Source organism: Petromyzon marinus, chromosome 61, assembly GCF_048934315.1.
Source record: "Petromyzon marinus isolate PM22_M1 ecotype Great Lakes invasive population chromosome 61, UKy_Petmar_22M1.pri1.0, whole genome shotgun sequence".
Classification (NCBI taxonomy): domain Eukaryota; kingdom Metazoa; phylum Chordata; class Hyperoartia; order Petromyzontiformes; family Petromyzontidae; genus Petromyzon; species Petromyzon marinus.
Window position 1 is genome coordinate 9,308,152 of NC_133727.1, and position 25,529 is coordinate 9,333,680.

At 48.1% G+C, this 25,529-nt stretch overlaps 2 protein-coding genes across 3 annotated transcripts in view; both read right to left on the reverse strand.

The window, feature by feature from the left end:
* LOC116955731 (uncharacterized) overlaps positions 1-8,096 on the reverse strand; it is a 28,963-nt gene extending 20,867 nt beyond the window's left edge. The window contains exon 1 of the mRNA XM_076053521.1: positions 7,471-8,096. Coding sequence (XP_075909636.1) covers positions 7,471-7,488 — 18 coding nt within the window. The 5' untranslated portion in view covers positions 7,489-8,096. The remainder of the gene's footprint in view (positions 1-7,470) is intronic.
* Positions 1-25,231, reverse strand: LOC116955735 (uncharacterized). 2 transcript variants are annotated; one of them, XM_076053523.1, is made up of 11 exons: positions 22,625-25,231; positions 22,230-22,382; positions 21,245-21,370; positions 18,849-18,968; positions 16,778-16,854; positions 16,249-16,324; positions 15,193-15,312; positions 13,128-13,204; positions 12,599-12,674; positions 9,630-9,785; positions 1-696 (listed from the first exon to the last, which is right to left on the reverse strand). In XM_076053523.1, exons 2-10 carry the CDS (start codon positions 22,335-22,337, stop codon positions 9,699-9,701), a joined length of 867 nt encoding a protein of 288 aa, XP_075909638.1. In that variant the 5' UTR covers positions 22,338-22,382; positions 22,625-25,231; the 3' UTR covers positions 1-696; positions 9,630-9,698. The 2 variants fall into 2 exon arrangements, with proteins under 2 accessions (XP_075909638.1, XP_075909639.1); XM_076053524.1 differs by lacking the exon at positions 15,193-15,312.
* Between the last annotated feature and the right edge of the window lie 298 nt (positions 25,232-25,529).

Sequence of the window (25,529 nt, forward strand, 5' to 3'; positions counted from 1 at the left end):
TCAGGGTCCAACAGTTTATTTCTCAAGGGATATTGACAAATGCAGAGCCAGGAGTGGTGGAGGTGGTTCGGCCTGCAGATGCAGGGGTGGTAGCGGTGGATCGACCGACAGATGCAGGGGTAGCGGCGGTGAATCTTCTAGTAGTAGCCGACCGTTGGAGTTCTCGAATAAAATTACGCAATTTGGCGATCCTTTTGACTTTGGCACAGGCGGTGGTGGTGGCACCAATGTTCATGGTGGTGGATGTCCCGGCAGAAACTGGGGAGGGAGTGGTGCATCTACCAGCATGAGCTGGGTTGGTGGTAGCAGTGAGGGAGCTGCCAGCAGCAGCTGGGGTGGCAGCGTTAGATCTCGTGGCAGCAGCCGGGGGGTTGGATCTGTATGTGGCGACCGTGGTGGTAAAGGGGGCGATTAATCTCCAGGCAGCAGCCGGGGTGGTGGTGACGGTGAGGGAGCTGCCAGCAGCTATTGTGGTGGGGGTGAATAATATGCCAGAAGCAGTCGGGGTGGGGGTGTCGATGCATCTCCCAGCAGCATCCCTGGTGGTGGCGGCGGAACTGCATGTGGCTGCCAGGGTGGCGTTGGAGGCAGTGGTGGTGTTGGTGGAGACCGTGGCCGTGGCTTTCTCCAGCTCGTTGAGCTGTCGACGCATCATCTCCAACTGCAGATGGAGCTCCGCATTTTCCCGTTTGTATCCTTGGGTGCAGGAAAATCATCGACAGTTTGGTCAACATTAGCCTCTACATGAGCCTTCTAATCATCGCAACTCTTCAAACTATATTGCTTATATAATGTACATAATTTCAGTCACACCAAAAATTACATATAACACATTAGGGCTGTGGCAATTACGGCTTTGTAATAGCAATATCTTGCCTGTCCACAGAAGCCCATGAACTAACGTTGCACATACAAACCCACAGACTCAGAGGCCCGTAGACTGAGTCACATATAGCGGAGAATAGGGGCAGGAACGCTGTGGTGGAAGTGAAAATATGAACCCAACTGCATCCTTCTCAATGGAACCAGGGACACAAGTGTCATCATAGGCTTTCCTTCGCAATCGAGGATGGTTATCTTCCATATAAAAGTTGGATTTTCTGTGGGTCTAAAGATGGATGAAGAGACCAACCTGGGATCGACAGATTCTGCCGCAACTTGGGCACGTGTCCAGAAATAGTGGTGGGTGGAACTGCGTTAGTAAGTCGGGCTACAGCGTGCTGTTTCCACCAGTCCCGCTTTTCCTCTTCCTGTTCCTGATGTTGAGTTTCAAAATGTTTGGCTCCTTGAAATAGACTCTGTCTCCACCTGAGGTGATCCTGGGCAAGAGACTCCCATGAGTTGGTGTCGATGGCGCACTTCTTCATGTTGTCCTTGAGGACATCCTTGAAGCACTTTCTCTAACGGCCTTCATCCTCCCACTGAATGAAGTTTGACAGCTTTTCATTGAGGCATTGGCGGAAGAGGTCTTGCTTAATCGAGTCCTTGAGACCTTCAATGTTAAAATTCTGTAGGCATCTCTTCCAAAGCAGCCGTCATTTGGGAGCCAGTTGTATGGACATGGTTGAGCAGGTGAGTCGATGATCAGTCCAGCAATCATCAGCTGCTAGAACAGCCTGGGTGATGCAGATATCTTTGCGATCTCGGGCATGGACAATGATGTAATCTATCAAGTGTCAGTGCTTCGATCACGGATGATGCCATGATGTTTTATATTTGTTTTTATGGCGGAACAGGGTGTTGATGATGATGAGTCCATGTTCCGTGCATTTAGTCAAGAGGAGGATGCCGTTGGAATTGACTTTATCCATTCCTTCCTTGCCGATGGTTCCATTACAGAGGTTTAAGTCTCTTCCAACTCTGATATTAATATCACCGAGCAGAATAAGTTTGTCTCCCACGGGAACGGGAGAAAGGACCTGGTCAAGATTGGCATAAAATTCCTCTGTGGTTTCATAATTGGAGTGAAGAGTCGGGGCATATGCGCTGATGACAGTGGAATATTGGCTCCCCACCACTTTGAGGATGAGGCGCTCACTGATTCTGATAGTTTTGTTTCCACCGCAGTAATGGGGATCCTTCTGAATGTGGTTATCCAGTCGGAAAAGAGTGAGACAGACTGTTTAGGGAAACTTTTTTAGCCCGTTCCCCACGTGGGGTGAGGAGAGTGGATCCTTAAAAAGGACTGCTTAGTCGCAGTTACAGAAACACACTCTTTTCTCCACCGAGTGTTAGACGACCATCTTGTAGCTGCACCTTTGTGCTAGTTTGTGGCTAGAAGCTTCCAGACTTCACAATCGTGCTCCCGTCGTCACTAGCTGGTCGCCAAAGAATTGTATTGAATGTGCCAGAAGATATTGTTCCTTTAATGAAACACGCCTGTACGTGATTTATTTTATTGTGGAGAAGCTGTTGTACAGCAGCTTCCACGCAGTTCTTGATAGAACGGGACAATGAATGCAATGGTAAGGAGATCAATACGATTGGAGATATCGTTCTGCTGCTGTCTTGGTCCGCCTTCACAGCTGTTGAGATGTTAACATCTTCTTCCTCCTGCTCTGCTATTGAGGACTTGTTAACCCATGGTATGCTTATTATAATGGTGGCCTATACTCGCCATGTCACAGCATAGTTAAAGGGTATATGTCGCTTTTAAGAGGAAAAGCATTGGAATCTACAGTCCTAACCACACCCAGGTGGTGCTGTCGCTGCTTGGTACACAACTGCTTATCCGCCAGGGTGGCCGCTGCTTATTTTGCAGCTAACCTTCACAGAAGGTCTTACACTATCTGCCACCTGCGGAGATGCTGGGTAGCAGTGCAGGTCTGCCACCAAAGTGTAGTGGCGGATTATTAATATATATCTACATACATAATTCACAAGTATGAAAAAATAAGAATAGGTTTTACCCTTTCTGGCATTAAATCAGGTGTTAGGATGTTCAAACACCAAATAGATAACTTCGTAAGGAATCAAGTCTGCATTCACCACACATACTTGTGGAGAACATGCAAACAAACATCCTCTGATAATATAGTCTTTGACATTGATTGGCCTACACCAGAGACAGTCTTCTTTATGGCCTAGCCTCACCAGTATTAGACCAGAGAACGCAAAAAGGCGAATAGTACAAAGACAATGCCCTATCAGAGCATTTATAGCTCGGGGCGAGCAGCTATATCATGAGACCTCTTTGCCAGTATCAAAGGAAGAAAAATAGGAATAGGTTTTACTATTTCTGGCAATAAAACAGGTGTTAAGATGCAAGAGTCGGTCATCTTACGGATCTCGCAAATGGAACGAGGGAGAAAAACGTAAGGACAATTGTGTAACATGCCTGCGAATATGTTATTGTATTAAATGAAGGTGCAGCTGAAACAGGCAAAATATTATCATTTCTGAGTCAATGCCTGCGCCCCGCCTTGTGCTCCGTCTCAGTACGGTCCAGGTCCAGTTGACTGGGCTCCATGACCCAGTCAACGCAGCCTCGATTTCTGGAGGAGCTCAATGATGGGACTGTGTCTTGATTTTTAAAAGGTTCTGTGAGCTCGCACAATCCAGTGTCTCTCCACAACCGGACAGCCTGAATGTATCAAAACCAGGCCCAGATATTCCTTTAGAAGGCTCCACGTTTCTCAAGAATAGAGATGGGAGGTTATAACTGTGGCCAAGAAGACCCGAAGCTTTGTATGGAGTCACAGGCTAGGTATCTTACACAGCTCATGAAAATATAATGCTGCTCGAATAAGTCAGATTGAGACCATGGCTGCCAAACTCAAGTTGGTTATTAGCAGACTGCCCAAATACAGAAACTTCAAACTCTCTCTACAACTGCCCCATCACACGTGCATACATACAGACAAACAGACATGCACATAGACCCTAAAACTCACAAGACAAATAGATGTGTACAGAGACACTTAGACTTGCAGAGATCCATTGACTTAGAATGAGACCCATGTATGTGCATACAGGCCAATACACACACTGAAATGAATATACTCACCTACACGGAGAACCACAGAAGCACATAGACACATAAACACGCTCTGAGGCACGCTGACACGCTCAGAGACACATTGACACGGAAAAAAAGACACATCCTCCATATAGCCTTAACAGACTGTTGGGGCAAGTGCAGATAACGAAAACCTATGAAGGCCGGCACGTATATGAGGGGGTGGGTGGCGAACACCACGTCCGATCGCCTTTATCTCCCCAGTGGCGATGTTTTTACACGCTGTACCAGGTACAAATTTGAGGCTAAGTCGACCTCAGGGAAGGCCAGGACTGGTTTAGATAATCATTACTGGTGTTAGCCATGAGCGGGAATCGAACTCGGGTCGTCAGGTGTGTAACGCAGCGCGCTAACCGCTACCCCACCGTTCCCCACATAAACACGCACACGGACCCATGGACACACACAGAAGCACATAGACACATAGACACATAAACACGCTCTGAGGCACGCTGACACGCTCAGAGACACATTGACACGGAAAAAAAGACACATCCTCCATATAGCCTTAACAGACTGTTGGGGCAAGTGCAGATAACGAAAACCTATGAAGGCCGGCACGTATATGAGGGGGTGGGTGGCGAACACCACGTCCGATCGCCTTTATCTCCCCAGTGGCGATGTTTTTACACGCTGTACCAGGTACAAATTTGAGGCTAAGTCGACCTCAGGGAGGGCCAGGACTGGTTTAGATAATCATTACTGGTGTTAGCCATGAGCGGGAATCGAACTCGGGTCGTCAGGTGTGTAACGCAGCGCGCTAACCGCTACCCCACCGTTCCCCACATAAACACGCACACGGACCCATGGACACACACAGAAGCACATAGACACATAAACACGCTCTGAGGCACGCTGACACGCTCAGAGACACATTGACACGGAAAAAAAGACACATCCTCCATATAGCCTTAACAGACTGTTGGGGCAAGTGCAGATAACGAAAACCTATGAAGGCCGGCACGTATATGAGGGGGTGGGTGGCGAACACCACGTCCGATCGCCTTTATCTCCCCAGTGGCGATGTTTTTACACGCTGTACCAGGTACAAATTTGAGGCTAAGTCGACCTCAGGGAGGGCCAGGACTGGTTTAGATAATCATTACTGGTGTTAGCCATGAGCGGGAATCGAACTCGGGTCGTCAGGTGTGTAACGCAGCGCGCTAACCGCTACCCCACCGTTCCCCACATAAACACGCACACGGACCCATGGACACACACAGAAGCACATAGACACATAAACACGCTCTGAGGCACGCTGACACGCTCAGAGACACATTGACACGGAAAAAAAGACACATCCTCCATATAGCCTTAACAGACTGTTGGGGCAAGTGCAGATAACGAAAACCTATGAAGGCCGGCACGTATATGAGGGGGTGGGTGGCGAACACCACGTCCGATCGCCTTTATCTCCCCAGTGGCGATGTTTTTACACGCTGTACCAGGTACAAATTTGAGGCTAAGTCGACCTCAGGGAGGGCCAGGACTGGTTTAGATAATCATTACTGGTGTTAGCCATGAGCGGGAATCGAACTCGGGTCGTCAGGTGTGTAACGCAGCGCGCTAACCGCTACCCCACCGTTCCCCACATAAACACGCACACGGACCCATGGACACACACAGAAGCACATAGACACATAGACACATAAACACGCTCTGAGGCACGCTGACACGCTCAGAGCCACATTGACACGGAAAAAAAGACACATCCTCCATATAGCCTTAACAGACTGTTGGGGCAAGTGCAGATAACGAAAACCTATGAAGGCCGGCACGTATATGAGGGGGTGGGTGGCGAACACCACGTCCGATCGCCTTTATCTCCCCAGTGGCCATGTTTTTACACGCTGTACCAGGTACAAATTTGAGGCTAAGTCGACCTCAGGGAGGGCCAGGACTGGTTTAGATAATCATTACTGGTGTTAGCCATGAGCGGGAATCGAACTCGGGTCGTCAGGTGTGTAACGCAGCGCGCTAACCGCTACCCCACCGTTCCCCACATAAACACGCACACGGACTCATGGACACACACAGAAGCACATAGACACATAAACACGCTCTGAGGCACGCTGACACGCTCAGAGACACATTGACACGGAAAAAAAGACACATCCTCCATATAGCCTTAACAGACTGTTGGGGCAAGTGCAGATAACGAAAACCTATGAAGGCCGGCACGTATATGAGGGGGTGGGTGGCGAACACCACGTCCGATCGCCTTTATCTCCCCAGTGGCGATGTTTTTACACGCTGTACCAGGTACAAATTTGAGGCTAAGTCGACCTCAGGGAGGGCCAGGACTGGTTTAGATAATCATTACTGGTGTTAGCCATGAGCGGGAATCGAACTCGGGTCGTCAGGTGTGTAACGCAGCGCGCTAACCGCTACCCCACCGTTCCCCACATAAACACGCACACGGACCCATGGACACACACAGAAGCACATAGACACATAAACACGCTCTGAAGCACGCTGACACGCTCAGAGACACATTGACACGGAAAAAAAGACACATCCTCCATATAGCCTTAACAGACTGTTGGGGCAAGTGCAGATAACGAAAACCTATGAAGGCCGGCACGTATATGAGGGGGTGGGTGGCGAACACCACGTCCGATCGCCTTTATCTCCCCAGTGGCGATGTTTTTACACGCTGTACCAGGTACAAATTTGAGGCTAAGTCGACCTCAGGGAGGGCCAGGACTGGTTTAGATAATCATTACTGGTGTTAGCCATGAGCGGGAATCGAACTCGGGTCGTCAGGTGTGTAACGCAGCGCGCTAACCGCTACCCCACCGTTCCCCACATAAACACGCACACGGACCCATGGACACACACAGAAGCACATAGACACATAGACACATAAACACGCTCTGAGGCACGCTGACACGCTCAGAGACACATTGACACGGAAAAAAAGACACATCCTCCATATAGCCTTAACAGACTGTTGGGGCAAGTGCAGATAACGAAAACCTATGAAGGCCGGCACGTATATGAGGGGGTGGGTGGCGAACACCACGTCCGATCGCCTTTATCTCCCCAGTGGCCATGTTTTTACACGCTGTACCAGGTACAAATTTGAGGCTAAGTCGACCTCAGGGAGGGCCAGGACTGGTTTAGATAATCATTACTGGTGTTAGCCATGAGCGGGAATCGAACTCGGGTCGTCAGGTGTGTAACGCAGCGCGCTAACCGCTACCCCACCGTTCCCCACATAAACACGCACACGGACCCATGGACACACACATAGACTGATGATAGAATCCCTTACACAGAGATTTACAGGTGCACATAGACACACACTGAGACCGAGAGATGTGCACAGGGACACATAGAAGCACACATATATACTTAGACACGCAGAGCCACTGAGGTGCACACAAACACAGACTCGCACATAGCCCTTAAGACTCACGACTCACGTCAAGACCGATATACGCACTTACTGTAGCTTTTGTTGACATAAAAGTAGAGCACGGCCCAGAACATCACGGACGCTGCCGTGAACGCCAAGATTGCAGCCATCACTGCGTCGATGCCCGTGGAGGGGTTAGCTTTTGGGGGCAGCTCGCAAGGGCAGCTGTCGCAGGGATTCTCAACGACATCTCCTTCTTCTCCTCCTACAGTGCTGATCCAGTTGTACAACATTCGCCAGAGGAGCTCAAGCAACACCTCGGAATTCCCCATCCTTGCTTGCGAGCTGCTGCGCGTGTCTGGCCGTTGTCCCCGAGTGGCGTCGCAAGAGTGACGTCACGGTCACGTGAACGTGACGTCACCGCAAGTTCCGGTGGGGGCGTTCCCCTAGAGCACGGTCACGTGGGCTACTGCAGCCACGCTGCTTGTTACGTAATAGACCGGCGTTTTGAACCCCACTCTCCACCTCTACTAGGGGAACTCGATTGTTCAGGGTGCTGTGTGGACTTCTCTTTAGCGTGGCCGTTGCCGTTGCTGCTCACGCATGAATACACTGGCAGCGTTGTGTTATTCACGACGTGACAACTTTCATTGGCTATGTCGGGTGGAGGAGGGGTGTACGAAACTAAGAGTGTGCGTCCAGAGACATCCGTGTAGGACAGACAGGGGCCGTCCATAAATGACGTCACGCGATTTTGGACGATTTTTTTGACCCCCCCCTCGTTACACGGCGTCACAAAAAGTCAGACCCCCCCCCTCAAATATGACGTCACAAAGTGCTGCTCCCCCCCCCCCCAAAAAAAATATATAAAGCATGCTTCAAATCGCTTTAAACTATTGTCATTGTTGTGCGTATTTAATGTGGTGCTGCACTCTGATGTTATAGGAGAAAACATTTACTACAAAGTCCATTTAATTAAGTAGAACGTGTTGTGTCTATATTTATTTAAAGTTGCGCATTTTGATGTGACGTCACATTTCTCAACCACCCCCCCTCCCCCCTCGTCACACATCGTCACAAATGTCTGACCCCCCCCCCCCAGGTGCGTGACGTCATTTATGGACGGCCCCACACTTGTCTGCTCGTCTTTGTTGTTGTTTATATTTTCCTCAGGGACTGTTCTATATTATTATTTAGGGTTTTTTTTGTCGAAATGTAACTCAACGTCTTTAACACAAGCGGCCCGCTTTCTTTGCAAATTAGCTGTAACATTAAATTTCGTTATATACTGTGCACATTTAAACAATAATAATAAAACGTTCATAGCAAGGCGCGCGCTCGGCTCTGAGGTAATAACATTTTAAAATAAAAACCGCCACGCACGTGACCACGGAGACACCGCCCCCACCCCCCCTCCACCGGTTGGGGTGGGGGGAGGGGTCTCGCGCCCACTGCTCCCTGCCCATAAAAGGGCTTGAGACGTCAAGCCCTTTTATGGGCAGGACTCGCGGTTCGTGCCACTGGGTACTGTGCAGGCCATGGGGGTGCGGAGTTCTCTCCGCGTCCGAATCCGGTGCCAACCCTCCACCCCCGAGGTTGGGATGAACGAGACGGTGGAGCTGGCGGGAGTGTAGAAGTATATACCCATCTTCTTGGTTCTTTCGGTAAAGTCACGTTGAGCTTCCTTCGCGCTGTACGTAGCTAACTGAGATCATCCAAGTGCCATTGAATGCGTCTCCACTCACCTGACATTCAGTTTCCCCAAAATGATGTTATTCTTTGACTAAACTACTAAACATTAACAAATTAATAAAAGGAATTATTTTTTTGTTAACACATTAAAGTGTACAAAAAGCTAAATAATAACAATAATTAAGAAAATTCAGAAACCCAAACCCAATTAACCTGCACCAAAAGCATTGCGGTGCTTCTGTGCACGTTGAAGAGTGACATTGGCCAGCAACCTGTGCATCCGTGCGTGAGTGTGTGCCCGAGGACGTGTGCATGCATTTGAGTACGTAGCTGCGTGTGCTCATGTGTAGAATTAACCCATTAACACCTGAGAACAGACCCAGGTGTTATGGGTCTGCCACAGCAAGCCTTGACACTTCACGCGATGGCTTCAAAGTGCACCGAGCCTCGCACAAACGCCGTGGTGACATCCCCGCCACTTAGCGGGCAAACGGCAACCGTTGTTGTTGTGTTTAGAGGGTTACCCATACATGCCAAGTTGATATTCTGGTTGCTGACCATTGGGGAAAGGTGTTTCCTGGTGAGTCTGCGCTCCCGCATGTGGACGTGGCACCGTGCGTTTCCCCCTTAGAAGATTCTCTCGGATTCTGCAAATCGGACGGTCTTGGTCGCTTTCTCGCTCGCGACTCTGCTGTCTCCGTGGTGTCCGGCGTTCTGCGGAAGGGGTCGGGGGAAAGGCCAAAGATCGAGACGTCATCGTGGCCAAAGCCGCAGACGCCACCGCTGCACCTCGCGGCCAACGTTCTCTACGCTTGGCCAGATCTCACAGCTTCTGCGCAGGAGAGGCACTCAGCGACCTCCAAAATATGCCCCTGATGGTCTCCCACCATCTGCCCCTTGGGTCTTCCCCTTAGTCATGGGACTCAACCACAGGGAGAGGTGGGAAGCAAACAAAGCCGAGTTGGTACCAGTGCCAAGGAAGTCACATCTATGAGTCATCAATATCAATAAGAAAATACATCAGAGGGTTATTTATTCATTCAGTCATGGCTCATTTTATAACGCGCACACATTGGACTTGAAAATGACATTCGGAGGTGCAGGAGAGTAAATTAAAGAAAAATTTTTAGACAGAAGGTTGACAACGATGCTGATGTGTGGCGCAGTGAGAGGAAGGATAGGCACTGCTGGTGACAAAGATCCCCCATATAGCCTAAACAGACTGTTGGGGCAAGTGCTGTTTGTGGGAAAATATGAAGGCTGGAATAGCACACGAGGGGGTGGATGGCTAGCACCATACCCGACCTGCTTTGTCTCCCCAGTGGCAATGTTTTACACCTTGAGGCAAAGTCGCCCGTTCAGATAATTGTCGCTGGTGTTGGGCATGAGCGGGAATTGAACTCGGGTCACTGGGCCCGCAGCGCTCCAACCGCTACATCACCACTGCCGATTAACAACATCAATAACAACCTCTATTTCCAACTAAGTGGCGGTGACGTCACCACATCACTTGTGCCAGGCTTTGTGGACTTTCAGGCCACGTGAAGTGTCAAACGCCTGCTGGCAGGAGGTCACAGGACAGACCCAGGTGCGATGGCTTTACTGACTGAGATGGCTGGCAGATGCACCACCTGTGCCCCCTACTTTGCCGATGAACACACAGACACAGTACAGATGCTTACTTGAAACCGGATTCCCACCACCATCCATCCCAGAAGAACTCCCTCATCAAGACTCTATACCATAGAGCCCAATGCATTTCCGACCAGGAACATATTACCAGTGAACTCAAGCACGTACACCAGGCTCTCAGGGCTAATGGTTACTCCGACTACACAATCCGCAAAGCCATCACTCCAGTTATGAAGAAGGATCCTTTTGTGGAGCCACTCAAAACCATCACCTTACCCTACATTGCAGGGGTCACTAAAAAGATCTCCAAAATCCTGAATAAACACAAGATCCAGGTCCGATTCAACACAGGACATAAAATCCGTGATCTAGTTCCATCTGTAAATGATGCTGTTCCAGACATACAGTACCCGAGCGTTTACAAACTAAAGTGCCTCTGTGGTAGTAGCTACATTGGAGAAACCAAACGACATATCTCGGACCGCATCCGCGAACATGAAGCAGACTTGAAACACGGTGGAACGAACTCCTCTGCCGTGGCAGATCACTGTTATGATTCAGTGGGCTCACGTGACATTGACTTCTCCAAGACGGAGGTTATTTGCAAACCAACCGGCTACCATGAGAGATTCGTTCATGAGGCCATTCACATATACAAGCACAGAGACAATTTCAACCGAGAAGATGGATTCTGGCTTAGTAACCATTGGAAAGATGCTTTAAACCATTTCTGTTCTTAATTAATTTTATTTTACGATGACCTTCAGACCACAGCTCTTTCGCTGGAATTGACTCTTAATACCTCTCACACCACGGTAAATGGTATGGTTTACAACATGGAGTATAACAGCGCCTCGCAGCTGTCTCTCTCCCCCTCCTCTGTTCCGACCATGGATGAACTCGTCCGTCTGAACGGGACCCGTAGCTATCCGTGTCGCTAAAGTTGAGGGTAAGAATCCACCCATTTTTTCGCCATATAGCATTGTGATATATAACGACTTATTGTTGGTAGCTTAGCTGATTGGAGAATAGAGTTTATTGATAACATTGAGGTAATTTATATTTTAGTTTTTTATTGGTTCACTATGTAGTATTCATTATATTGTATTGTATACCCAGTTACTGTGAATAGCTCAGATGTATAGGCCTTGACTTCAACATAGCCATTTCTGTGACCAGTCACAAGCTAATCACTCAGTTATTTCAATGCTAAATTCGCCTAGTTATTTCAATGCTAAATTTTCCTGTTTGATTTGTACTAGGTGCCTCGGTGAATGTATATGCTCTGACTTTAACATAGCTATTTCTGTGACCAGTTACAAGATAATCACTCAGCTATTTCAATGCTAAATTCTATGCTAATTCCTTTGTCAAGGGGTGCCTCTGCGGATGTGTATACTTTAACTTATCTATTTCAATGCTAAATTCTATGCTAATTCCTTTGTCAAGGGGTGCCTTTGTGGATGTGTATGCTTTAACTTTAACATATCCATTTCTGTGACCAGTCACAAGCTAATCACTCAGCCATTTCAATGCTAAATTATATGCTAATTCCTTTGTCAAGGTGCTTTGTTTCTTCTCACACAGCTTAAAGGTCGTGATCTGAGCGTGGCTTTTTCACTCCAGCGCTGTCCTCCAGACAGTCTCGTCCCTTCACCTGATGAAGGCCGCTTGTGTTGTGGCCGAAACGTCGTGAGAATATTATTGTGTTATTTTATTTTATCAATTTATTATTTTATTCTCATTCTACGTGACTTTACCGAAAGAACCAAAGAAGAACACACAGACACATATAGACATACACAGAGGAAGGCGCTCCAACAAGAAGACCCCCACCCCCCACATTGAACCATTGTGGGGGAGTAGGGTAGAGTGGGGGTGGGGGGGGCACGCACCAGCACGGAGCAGTTGCTGTACACGCACTCTCCGTACGTGGGCACCAGGCGTAGGTACGGGTACTCCGTCTCCCGCCTGCAAGAAAGAGCGGCGGTCACGGAGAGGAGGACGGTGCTCGTGGGGTTCGGTCCGAGCGGCCGGGGTCGCAGCGCCGTTGGGAATTAAACTAAAAACCAAACTATTTTTATTTCATCAGGTAAGGCCTCAACTGAGCTACATCGCTTGTTTTCACAAGTGACCTGGACACAAAGGATAGCTCAATGAAGTGGCGTATCATGTGGAAATGCACAGCCACCAAATCCTTTAAATGCACGATTATAAATGTGGAGGGACAAACCAGAGGACCCACGGAAAAATCCACACGACCACGGCGAGAGAGAGACACTCAAACACCAACTACACAGCAGGCGTCAGGGTCAGGATCAAACCCACGACCGCCTGCAAACCAGGCGAGGGAGATAACATCTCGACGCAGTGGCACCCATTATATTTAATTGGCACTCGCTGCAGGAGCCACGGGGCCCTTACTTGGCGGCGGTGTTCACCACGGTGGACGACTGCATGGTCGACCTTTGGCTCATGGACATCCTCAACCTCTCCATCTCCTGTGCGCAAAGATCCCCCGTTTAGGTTTAACAGACTGTTGAGGCAAGTGTTGTTAGCGAGCACCTCCTCTGCACACACACACACAAGTTCACACATGTAAGGCAGCATGGTAGCAACGTCGTGGTAACACTTGCGCCTCGTGAGCAAGAAGCACCCGGGTTAATTTCCTGACTCGGACGCCCCTCTGTGTTTGTATGTTCTCCCCCTGTTCTGCATGGATTTCCGAAGGTTTCTCCTTGTTTCCTCCCATAACTAAAATAATCGCACAGTGTAACCGGTATTGGCCAAAATATCTGAATGGTGAAAAATACCTGAAAATTTACTCAATCAGGATCGCAGGGAGCAGTAGCAACATCGCTCCCCTCCAGTGAAAAAAACTTCGCAGGACCCTTCCGGAAAGAGAATCTTGAGACTCCGTAACAATTCACCTCTCCGGCAATTCAACAAGAGTAATTATTAGCATCATTTGGAGCCATGATTTAGTTCAAGAATTACGTTTTCTTTGTCTCTTTAAGTTCTGTTTTGTTTATTTTGACTTGGTCATCCCATTGTCTTAATAGAGCAATGTCCGATAATTAAATCACCTGCAATGCACCGAATCTCATCACATCTCGGACGTCGAGCACAGTTGAGCCTGGAAAGTGCTGGAATGGGCGATCACCATGCATGGCAGGTTATCATAGGCAGCTGCGGGGCTACTTTGTGGTTGGTGGAGGTAGCTTTGTGATATCCGCTTCTATAGGGCATTGATATGGCCTCGCAAGCAGTGCATTCACCACTTGTTGTGGAGCTTCGTAGTTGAATCCAGCGGCCCGCTCTAATTATTATTAGGGCTGGCAGTAATAATTACTAATAATTACCACAGCAATAATTACCAGTAATAATTATTACTGCGGTGTGTATTTCTCATTTTATCTAGGATTTTACGTTGCATATTTGTCAAAGCACTTGACAAGAAACAACAAAATAATACAATATATTATTTTGTTGTTTCCCTTCAACGTGACTTTACCGAAAGAACTAAGTATATGAATTACTGCAGTCACGAAAGCTTTAAATCAAGAATGATACATTTTACATTAATATTGGCTGATGGGGAAAAGGGTTGGAGTTTGAGTGTTGGGGAGGGGAAGGGATGGCAAGGAAAAGTAATGATAGGGAAAGGGAGAGGATGGCGAGGTTAGGAAGGTTAAGGTGGAGGATGGTTAAGGGTTTAAGGATGCGGACAGGACAAAGTAATTGCCGGAATTATACCACGCGCCGCCAGCATCGCTCAAAGTGGACGTTCACGATCCCCCTGCGTCATTCGCATTGTGTGCCACCAGCTTCAGAGTCCACATTTTACCAAATTCAAAAATTTACACCGCAAATGACTCAACTGGGATTGTAGGTAGCGGCAATCGTCGCCTCCCAACTGGCGGACTAACGCCCTGGGTCACTCGCAAATGAGACATCACCCTTGGGTCTCTTGCATTCCCATCGGGTTAAACAAAGTCAACGTTACTTTTTTCTCTTCCAACATAGCGTGGTCACATCCTGCTCCACTACTGCTCCGTGACGCGATGGCCACCCAGTACAATCGGGTGGAAAATAGAAAATAAACGGTGGAGAAGACAACAACGGAGACATCTATGGCACATATCTTTGGCTGTATCAAAGTATGAATAATGGTAATAGGTTTTAACCTTTCTGGCAATTAAATAGGTGTTAAGATGTTCAAATACCAAATAGATGCCTTTTTCAAAAGCAACCACGCAAACATGCTCTGATGATATATGGAGTGTAAATGTATATAATTATCAGAGCATGTTTGTTTGCATGTTCACCATAAGTACGTGTGGTTATAATGCAGACTTCATTCCTTGTAAAAGGTTTCTATTTAGTGTTTGAACATCTTAACACCTCCTGTTTTTTTCCAGAAAGGGTAAACACCTATTCTTATTTTGACAACGGAAATGTAGTGCGAAAGAAAGGGATCGTGTGTCACCTCGCGGAGCGTGGCGATGATCTGTTCCTGCTGGGAGATGGTGCGCTGCAGCTCCGCCAGGCGCTGGTCACTGCCCTGGCTCGAGCTCTGGCTCTGCTGCTGGAAGCTCTCGATCCTCATCTGCACAAGACAAAGATCTACCCCCCTTTTAACAGACTGTCAGAGCAAGTGCTGTTAAGCGAGCATCTCTCAGGTTCTTTATTTCTCCTGGGAGAAATCCGATGAGCTATGAAACTCTTTTTCACAGACGTCCGGGAGATGTCCTTATGAAAGTCGGCACGGCACACGAAGGGGGTGGCTGGGCAACACCACGCCCGGCCGCCTTTGCCTCCCCAGTGGCGATGTTTACAAATCACACCAAGTACTCATTTGAATCTGAGTCGACCTAGGGGAGAACCAGGACAGGTTCAAATGATCGTCACTGGTGGTGGCCGTGAGCGGGAATTGAACTGGGGTTGCCGGGTTCATAGCGCAATGCGCTAACCGCTACACTTCCGCTGTCCACTCAGCAACACAAATACAAAAATCCCCCATTTAGCCTTAACAGATTGTTGGGGAAAGTGCTATTAGCAAGCACCTATGAAAGCCGACACGGCACACGAAGGGGTGGGTGGCTAGCACCATACCCTACCTGCTTTGCCTCCCCAGTGGCAATGTTTTACACCTTGAGGCGAAGTCGCCCGTTCAGATAATTGTCGCTGGTGTTGGCCATGAGCGGGAATTGAACTCGGGTCACTGGGCCCGCAGCGCTCCAACCGCTACATCACCACTGCCGATTAACAACATCAATAACAACCTCTATTTGCAACTAAGTGGCGGTGACGTCACCACATCACTTGTGCCAGGCTTTGTGGACTTTCAGACCACGTGAAGTGCTATGGGTTTACTGACTGAGATGGCTGGCAGATGCTCCACCTGTGCCCCCTACTTTGCCGATGAACACACAGACACATATAGACACACACAGAGGAAGGAGCTCCAACAACAAGACCCCCACCCCCCACATTGAACCATTGTGGGGGAGTAGGGGAGAGTGGGGGTGGGAGGGGCACTCACCTGCACGGAGTAGTTGCTGTACACGCACTCTCCGTACGTGGGCACCAGGCGTAGGTACGGGTACTCCGTCTCCCGCCTGCAAGAAAGAGCGGCGGTCACGGAGAGGAGGACGGTGCTCGTGGGGTTCGGTCCGAGCGGCCGGGGTCGCAGCGCCGTTGAGAATTAAACTAAAAACCAAACTATTTTTATTTCATCAGGAAAGGCCTCAACTGAGCTACATCGCTTGTTTTCACAAGTGACCTGGACACAAAGGATAGCTCAATGAAGTGGCGTATCATGTGGAAATGCACAGCCACCAAATCCTTTAAATGCACGATTCTAAATGTGGAGGGACAAACCAAAGGACCCGCAGAAAAATCCACACGACCACGGCGAGAGAGAGACACTCAAACACCAACTACACAGCAAGCGTCAGGGTCAGGATCAAACCCACGACCGCCTGCAAACCAGGCGAGGGAGATAACATCTCGTCGCTGTGGCACCCATTATATTTAATTGGCACTCGCTGCAGGAGCCACGGGGCCCTTACTTGACGGCGGTGTTCACCACGGTGGACGACTCCATGGTCGACCTTTGGCTCATGGACATCCTCAACCTCTCCAGCTCCTGTGCACAGACAAAGATCCCCCGTTTAGGTTTAACAGACTGTTGAGGCAAGTGTTGTTAGCGAGCACCTCCTCTGCACACACACACACACAAATTCACACATGTAGGGCGGCATGGTAGCAACGTCGTGGTAACACTTGCGCCTCGTGAGCAAGAAGCACCCGGGTTAATTTCCTGACTCGGACGCCCCTCTGTGTTTGTATGTTCTCCCCCTGTTCTGCATGGATTTCCGAAGGTTTCTCCTTGTTTCCTCCCATAACTAAAATAATCGCACAGTGTAACCGGTATTGGCCAAAATATCTGAATGGTGAAAAATACCTGAAAATTTACTCAATTAGGATCGCAGGGAGCAGTAGCGACATCGCTCCCCTCCAGTGAAAAAAACTTCGCAGGACCCTTCCGGAAAGAGAATCTTGAGACTCCGTAACAATTCACCTCTCCGGCAATTCAACAAGAGTAATTATTAGCATCATTTGGAGCCATGATTTAGTTCAAGAATTACGTTTTCTTTGTCTCTTTAAGTTCTGTTTTGTTTATTTTGACTTGGTCATCCCATTGTCTTAATAGAGCAATGTCCGATAATTAAATCACCTGCAATGCACCGAATCTCATCACATCTCGGACGTCGAGCACAGTTGAGCCTGGAAAGTGCTGGAATGGGCGATCACCATGCACGGCAGGTTATCATAGGCAGCTGTGGGGCTACTTTGTGGTTGGTGGAGGTAGCTTTGTGATATCCGCTTCTATAGGGCATTGATATGGCCTCGCAAGCAGTGCATTCACCACTTGTTGTGGAGCTTCGTAGTTGAATCCAGCGGCCCGCTCTAATTATTATTAGGGCTGGCAGTAATAATTACTGATAATTACCACAGCAATAATTACCAGTAATAATTATTACTGCGGTGTGTATTTCTCATTTTATCAAGGATTTTACGTTGCATTTTTGTCAAAGCACTTGACAAGAAACAACAAAATAATACAATATATTATTTTGTTGTTTCCCTTCAACGTGACTTTACCGAAAGAACTAAGAATATGAATTACTGCAGTCACGAAAGCTTTAAATCAAGAATGATACATTTTACATTAATATTGGCTGATGGGGAAAAGGGTTGGAGTTTGAGTGTTGGGGAGGGGAAGGGATGGCAAGGAAAGGTAATGATAGGGAAAGGGAGAGGATGGCGAGGTTAGGAAGGTTAAGGTGGAGGATGGTTAAGGGTTTAAGGATGCAGACAGGACGAAGTAATTGCCGGAATTATACCACGCGCCGCCAGCATCGCTCAAAGTGGACGTTCACGATCCCCCTGCGTCATTCGCATTGTGTGCCACCAGCTTCAGAGTCCACATTTTACCAAATTCAAAAATTTACACCGCAAATGACTCAACTGGGATTGTAGGTAGTGGCAATCGTCGCCTCCCAACTGGCAGACTAACGCCCTGGGTCACTCGCAAATGAGACATCACCCTTGGGTCTCTTGCATTTCCATCGGGTTAAACAAAGTCAACGTTACTTTTTTCTCTTCCAACATAGCGTGGTCACATCCTGCTCCCCTACTGCTCCGTGACGCGATGGCCACCCAGTACAATCGGGTGGAAAATAGAAAATAAACGGTGGAGAAGACAACAATGGAGACATCTATGGCACATATCTTTGCCTGTATCAAAGTATGAATAATGATAATAGGTTTTAACCTTTCTGGCAATTAAATAGGTGTTAAGATGTTCAAATACCAAATAGATGCCTTTTTCAGAAGCAACCACGCAAACATGCTCTGATGATATATGGAGTGTCAATGTATATAATTATCAGAGCATGTTTGTTTGCATGTTCACCATAAGTACGTGTGGTTATAATGCAGACTTCATTCCTTGTAAAAGGTTTCTATATAGTGTTTGAACATCTTAACACCTCCTGTTTTGTTCCAGAAAGGGTAAACACCTATTCTTATTTTGACAACGGAAATGTAGTGCGAAAGAAAGGGATCGTGTGTCACCTCGCGGAGTGTGGCGATGATCTGTTCCTGCTGGGAGATGGTGCGCTGCAGCTCAGCCAGGCGCTGGTCACTGCCCTGGCTCGAACTCTGGCTCTGCTGCTGGAAGCTCTCGATCCTCATCTGCACAAGACAAAGATCCACCCCCCTTTTAACAGACTGTCACAGCAAGTGCTGTTAAGCGAGCATCTCTCAGGTTCTTTATTTCTCCTGGGAGAAATCCGATGAGCTATGAAACTCTTTTTCACAGACGTCCGGGAGATGTCCTTATGAAAGTCGGCACGGCACACGATGGGGTGGCTGGGCAACACCACGCCCGGCCGCCTTTGACTCCCCAGTGGCGATGTTTACAAATCACACCAAGTACTCATTTGAATCTGAGTCGACCTAGGGGAGAACCAGGACAGGTTCAAATGATCGTGACTGGTGGTGGCCGTGAGCGGGAATTGAACTGGGGTTGCCGGGTTCATAGCGCAATGCGCTAACCGCTACACTTCAGCTGTCCACTCAGCAACACAAATACAAAAATCCCCCATTTAGCCTTAACAGATTGTTGGGGAAAGTGCTATTAGCAAGCACCTATGAAGGCCGACACGGCACACGAAGGGGTGGGTGGCCAGCACCATGCCTATCGGGCTTTGTCTCCCTAGTGGCGATGTTTTACGCACCGCACCAGGTACTCATTTGAGGCCGAGTCGACCTAGGGAAGGCACAGGATCGGTTCAGATAATCGTCATTGGTGTTAGCTCTGAGCAGGAATCGAAATAGACCTCGGGTCGCTGGGTTTGTAGCGCACACTACCGCTCTCCACCCATCGACACACACGCACGCACACACACGCACACACGCACACACACATGCACGCACACAACTTTCCTGACTGCAGGAATCCATACTCTTTGGTTCTTTCGGTTGTGAGAAACAATGTATGCCCTCCATCCACAATAACCCTTTATTATTGGACCCTATATTTCCATGATCCTATGAACAGCTTCCTAAAAATGTGGATAAAATAAGGTGATATGTGATGTGGCGTGTAATTTAAATAATTCCCAGAGTGGTGAATCCAAAGCACTGACAATGACAGAGAAGCCATCTGTTCTCTCACTAGTTCAAGATTGGGTGCACAGTCGGTACCGTTTTAATCGAGGCCTTCGTGAGAAAGGAGAATCGCGTTTAGCCGATGGCGTCTAGACGTGCGGACGTGCCACTCCTACGTTCGTTGCAAACGACTCCAACTAAGCGGAATGCGAAATCGGGACTGTCATTATTTTTTACAGGGATAACCTATTCAATGTAAAACTATTTTGCTGGATTAAGCCTTTACTATTCGATATCCCATTGTGTTCAAACAGATCATGTATCGCGTTTCACGTTCATGTTTGTTAAAGCGGGCAAGTGAGACTTCAAGAGAGCAGGATTAGAGACTCGCTCGCCGTGTGCGACCCCTTGGGTCACCAAAGTGGCCAAAGCGATGTAATGAAAGCGAATCGGGATCGGAGCAAAAAACGCAAGTTGGCTCGGACAAATGACTCTGAATACTTTACCCGTTAAAAATAAGTCACGTCATGAGAAGCCAAAGAGCTGAATAGGACTCTGACAGGGTAATGGGCAAGAGGCCGTTGCAGCGACGGAAGTGAACGAAGTGCGACAAAATCAGTGGCGCAGTTTTTGGCAGCTCAAAAAATACTGCCCACTTCTGATGTCCACCCGCTGCAGCTAAGATGAGAAGATGGTTTCAAATTAAGCAACCACTGGAAAGATGTTCTAAATCGAACCAAACATTAAACTAATTTTCAATGGTACAGTATATTTTTCAAGTAGTGGTACCCCAAACTTTGGCAGCTCTTAAAAAAAAATTCCCTTTTCACACCATCAATAGGTAAACTCCCCCTCCCCCCCTCGCCAACCGGCATGTTCACCCGCATGTACAATCAAACGCTAATTTTTATGCTAATTCCTTTGTCAAGGCACCTTGTTTCTTCGCACACAGCTTAAAGGTCGCGGTCTGAGCGTGGCTGTGTTTCACTCCAGCGCTGTCCTCGAGACAGTCTGTTCCCTTCACCTGATGAAGGCCGCTTGTGTTGTGGCCGAAACGTCGTGATTTTTGTTGTTTTATTTTTTACCTACGTGACTTTACCGAATAGAACCAAAGAGTATGCTTGCAGTGGTGGAAATATGGCTGTGGGCCCTTTTCAAGTGGTAGCCCTCACGTGACCGCGCACAGAACGCGTGACGTGAAGCTGTTGGCCGTGTGTTAGCCATGGGCCCTGGGTTCCCCCCCACACCACCCCCCGCTGCAGGAGGAATTCCAGTTCATAGAAACGTTTGCGTCGTTTGAGCTGTGTTTTTTCCAGGTCCTTGTCTCCATACCCCTGACCCCGTGACCTCTGCATCACCTTCATGCTGGACACCTCCCTGTCCCTCTCGGCGGCCTGGTCAGCGAGCTGCGACTCGTAGTGGCGTCGCATCTCCTCAATCGACGCCTGGTTCGAAGACTCCCTCTCCGACTTCAGGGACATGAGCTGAAACGATCGTAAACGGAACGCAAGATGAGATTGAGAATCTAAATCAAATCAACGGATCACTCGATTGTCCACGCCGCTACCATCCGTAACGTCGCCACCCGAGACACCGCCAACGTGGTGCGCATCATTCCACTGCTGGATGGGAACGTTGCCACGTCACATTGGGGGTTTATATGACTACACTTCACCACGCCAGTTAGTGTGAGTTCCAGTTAAAGTTTATGTTGTTTAACTAGGTAAGAACTCAAGAGACCAGGGGAAGTCTCATTTGCAAGAGTGGCCTGCCGTGTGACCTGAGGCACTAATACGCCAGCAGGGAGCTATGATTGCTATGTGCAATTCCAATTGAGTGTTTTGCAGGTAATCTTTAAGCATTCAGATGTTTAACCGATTCCGTTTACATTGTACTTTTTTTTTAGCAATGGGATGAAACTGGGGAATCTGGAGGAAACCCATGTACAACATGGGGAGAGAACATACAAACTCTACACAGGAAGGCACCCGAGTCGGGAATCCAACTCAGGGCCTTGCTGTAAAGTGACACAGGTGTTACGTATGTATGTAGAACTTTTTTGGCACCGTACATAGCCAACCGTGCTAATCGGAGGCATGTCGCCACAACCGCCCGGCTAAGAAGCCTCCCTTCATTCGCCTGAAACTGCATCCGTTGCTTTTTTCCCGTTTAAATCTTATTGAACAACATCTTAACATTCTAAAATTGACAATTGTCCTTGTCTCTCCCGATCTGCATGACAGCCGGTCACCGTCTCGGTTTCACGGAGGAGCAAAATGTCAACAACAACGTCTCTCCGTCTGCTCCGTTAAAGGGCATCAGCTGCCATAGTTGTCGCTATACCTGTGCCTGGTGCTGCTCCTGCTGCTGCCTCTGCTGCTGCAGCACCGACTTGGTCTTACGCTGCTGAGACTCGCACTCGCTCCGCGCCGCCTCCAACGCTCGCTTCATTTCCTGCAGGCTCAGCGAATCAGCTGTGCCGGATGCCAGGGACTGCTGCTCACGCACGAGCGCAGAACACAAAGATACGGTTGCCGAACGAATACATAAGGTCGCGTTCGTTACACACAAAGTGCTTGCCACAAATGAACCACAATAACTTGCTGATCTTGTCAAGGAACGTAAACCGTCACGCAAACTCCGGTCATTCTCCAGTCTGCCCGGCACGCCCTGACGCACTTCACAGCCGATTATTAAAACAGGTGCTTGCGAAGAAAGCTTCTCCTCCGCGTTTGTACCTGCAGCTCCAGGTTGTTTTTCTGGAGGTTGCTCGCCAGCTGGGAGTACTGCTCGGCGAGCTGCCCCTTCTTTGGTTCTTTCGGTAAAGTCACGTAGAATGAGAATAAAATAATAAATTGATAAAATAAAATAACACAATAATATTCTCACGACGTTTCGGCCACAACACAAGCGGCCTTCATCAGGTGAAGGGACGAGACTGTCTGTCCTACCAGACAGTCTGAAGCAGGGGTCGGGAACCTATGGCTCGCGAGCCAGATGTGGCTCTTTTGATGATTGCATATGGCTCGCAGATAAAACAAAATATTCTCACTTGTTTTAATCCATCCATCGATTTTTCACTGCGCATGTCCTGTTCAGGGCTGCAGGAGCAATTGTCCATTATTTTAATTGGATGATACTGGCCTACGTTTGCCGTTGCTGGGTAAAACAGGTAAACGCCCCCTTTTGAATCAGTCTGAGACTGCGTCTGCTCGGTCATTAGCTCAAAGCTAACCCTTCGACGAAGAAGATGGCGAAAAGAAAAAAAGACGACGAGTATCGTACATTTCAGGACGAATGGACCGAAGAATTCGCCTTTGTGGAGAGAGCGGGTTCTGCGGTGTGTCTAATTTGCAATGACAAAATTACATTGTTGAAACGGTCGAATGTAAAGCGGCACTTCGACACGCGCCACGCTACCTTTGCATCAAAATACCCTGCGGGAGACAGCAGAAAGAAAGCGTGCCAAGAGCTTCTGAGCAGGGTGCAAGCTAGCCAGCAGCAACTCCGCGTATGGACCCGGCAAGGTGACTATAATTCGGCTAGCTTTGCTGGTTCTTTAGCAATAGTGAGGAACGGAAAACCATTCACAGATGGCGAGTATGCTAAAACGTTCATGCTGGATGTAGCCAATGAACTTTTTGATGATCTTCCGAACAAAGACAAGATAATCAAACGGATACAAGACATGCCTCTGTCGGCAAGAACTGTTCATGATCGTACCATCGTGATGGCAAACAAAGTGGAGGAAACGCAAGTGAAGGACATAAATGCAGCGCCGTTCTTTTCTCTGGCTTTGGATGAGTCAACAGACGTGAGCCATTTGTCGCAGTTCAGCGTGATTGCAAGATATGCTGTTGGTGACACACTGCGCGAAGAAAGTCTTGCTGTTCTGCCATTAAAAGGGTCCACAAGAGGTGAGGATTTATTCAAGTCTTTCATGGAGTTTGCTCAAGAAAAAAGTCTACCTATGGATAAACTTCTCTCAGTGTGTACTGATGGTGCTCCGTGTATGGTGGGGAAAAACAAAGGATTTGTGGCGCTTCTCCGTGAACATGAAAATAGACCCATCCTAAGTTTCCATTGCATTATACACCAGGAGGCACTTTGTGCTCAGATGTGTGACAGGCAGTGTGGCGAAGTGATGTCGCTGGTCATTCGTGTGATCAACTTTATTGTTGCCCGAGCCTTAAATTATCGCCAGTTTAAAACACTGCTGGATGAAGTTGTAAATAACTATCCTGGTCTGCTTTTGCACAGCAATGTGCGTTGGTTGTCAAGAGGGAAGGTGCTTAGCCGTTTTGCGGCTTGCCTGAACGAAATCCGGACTTTCCTTGAAATGAAAGGCGTCGGGCATCCTGAGCTAGCCGACACCGAGTGGCTCCTCAAGTTTTACTATCTCGTAGATCTGACTGAACATCTGAACCAGCTCAACGTGAAAATGCAAGGCATTGGAAATACAGTGTTATCCCTTCAACAAGCTGTATTTGCTTTTGAAAACAAGCTGGAGCTTTTCATCACGGATCTTGAAACAGGTCGTTTACTACATTTTGAAAAACTGAGCCAATTTAAAGATGCATGCACAGCAAGTGAGCCCATTCAAAACCTTGATCTCCACCAGCTAGCTGGCTGCACACCCAGTCTCCTACAGTCCTTCAAAGCACGCTTTGGAGAATTTCGTGAGCACACTCGTCTTTTTAAGTTCATCACCCATCCAAACGAGTGTTCACTGAACACAGCCGACCTGAATTACATCCCTGGTGTCTCCGTCAGAGATTTTGAAGCAGAAGTGGCTGACCTGAAGGCCTCAGACATGTGGGTGAATAAGTTCAAGTCACTGAATGAAGATTTGGAAAGAATCACACGACAGAAAGCGGAGTTGGCGAGCAAGCACATGTGGACAGAAATGAAAAAACTCCAACCCGAAGACCAGCTGATTCTCAAAACTTGGAACGCGCTTCCTGTCACATACCACACACTGCAGCGTGTGAGTATTGCTGTATTGACCATGTTTGGATCTACGTATGCATGTGAGCAGTCATTCTCACATCTTAAAAACATCAAGTCCAACCTACGATCACGTTTAACGGATGAAAGCCTCAACGCTTGCATGAAGCTTAACCTCACCAAGTACCAACCCGACTACAAAGACATCAGCAAATCCATGCAGCACCAGAAGTCGCATTAATGGTGAGTGTTATAACAACATTATTTAAAAGAATAAATTCAGAGGCTTATTATACTGACATTTAGTTGAATTCACTTTTAAAATATATTATATGGCTCTCACTGAAATAAATTTCCAAATTTTTTGCTTTCATGGCTCTCTTAGTCAAAAAGGTTCCCAACCCCTTGGTCTGAAGGGACGAGACTGTCTGTCCTACCAGACAGTCTCGTCCCTTCTCTAATCCCACATTTCCACGACCAATTCTAAAGCTGGCCAGAGTTGTCACGACGCTGCTGCTGTAATCGCGGTCTGGATTAGTAATCCAGAGGCCGCCGGTCCGATCTCCCTACACGGCAGTTGAAACGATGTTGCTAATTTCTTTTAATCCCTCCACCTATGTCCACGCAGTCGTGTAAATGGGTCCGCAACAGTGAGTCGATCGGCAGGTCGTGTTTGGCGGTGCGACATGAGCAGTG

What these genes read in the sequence shown, in the direction of transcription:
- LOC116955735 (XM_076053523.1), bottom strand. Translation starts at nt 22,337, where the DNA reads ATGAAGCGAGCGTTGGAGGCGGCGCGGAGCGAGTGCGAGTCTCAGCAG. An exon ending in TCATCGCCACGCTCCGCGAG is followed by an intron (nt 13,205 to 15,192) that starts GTGACACACGAT and finishes CTTTGCGCACAG; the next exon opens with GAGATGGAGAGGTTGAGGAT. An exon ending in GTGGTGAACACCGCCGCCAA is followed by an intron (nt 12,675 to 13,127) that starts GTAAGGGCCCCG and finishes TCTTTCTTGCAG; the next exon opens with GCGGGAGACGGAGTACCCGT.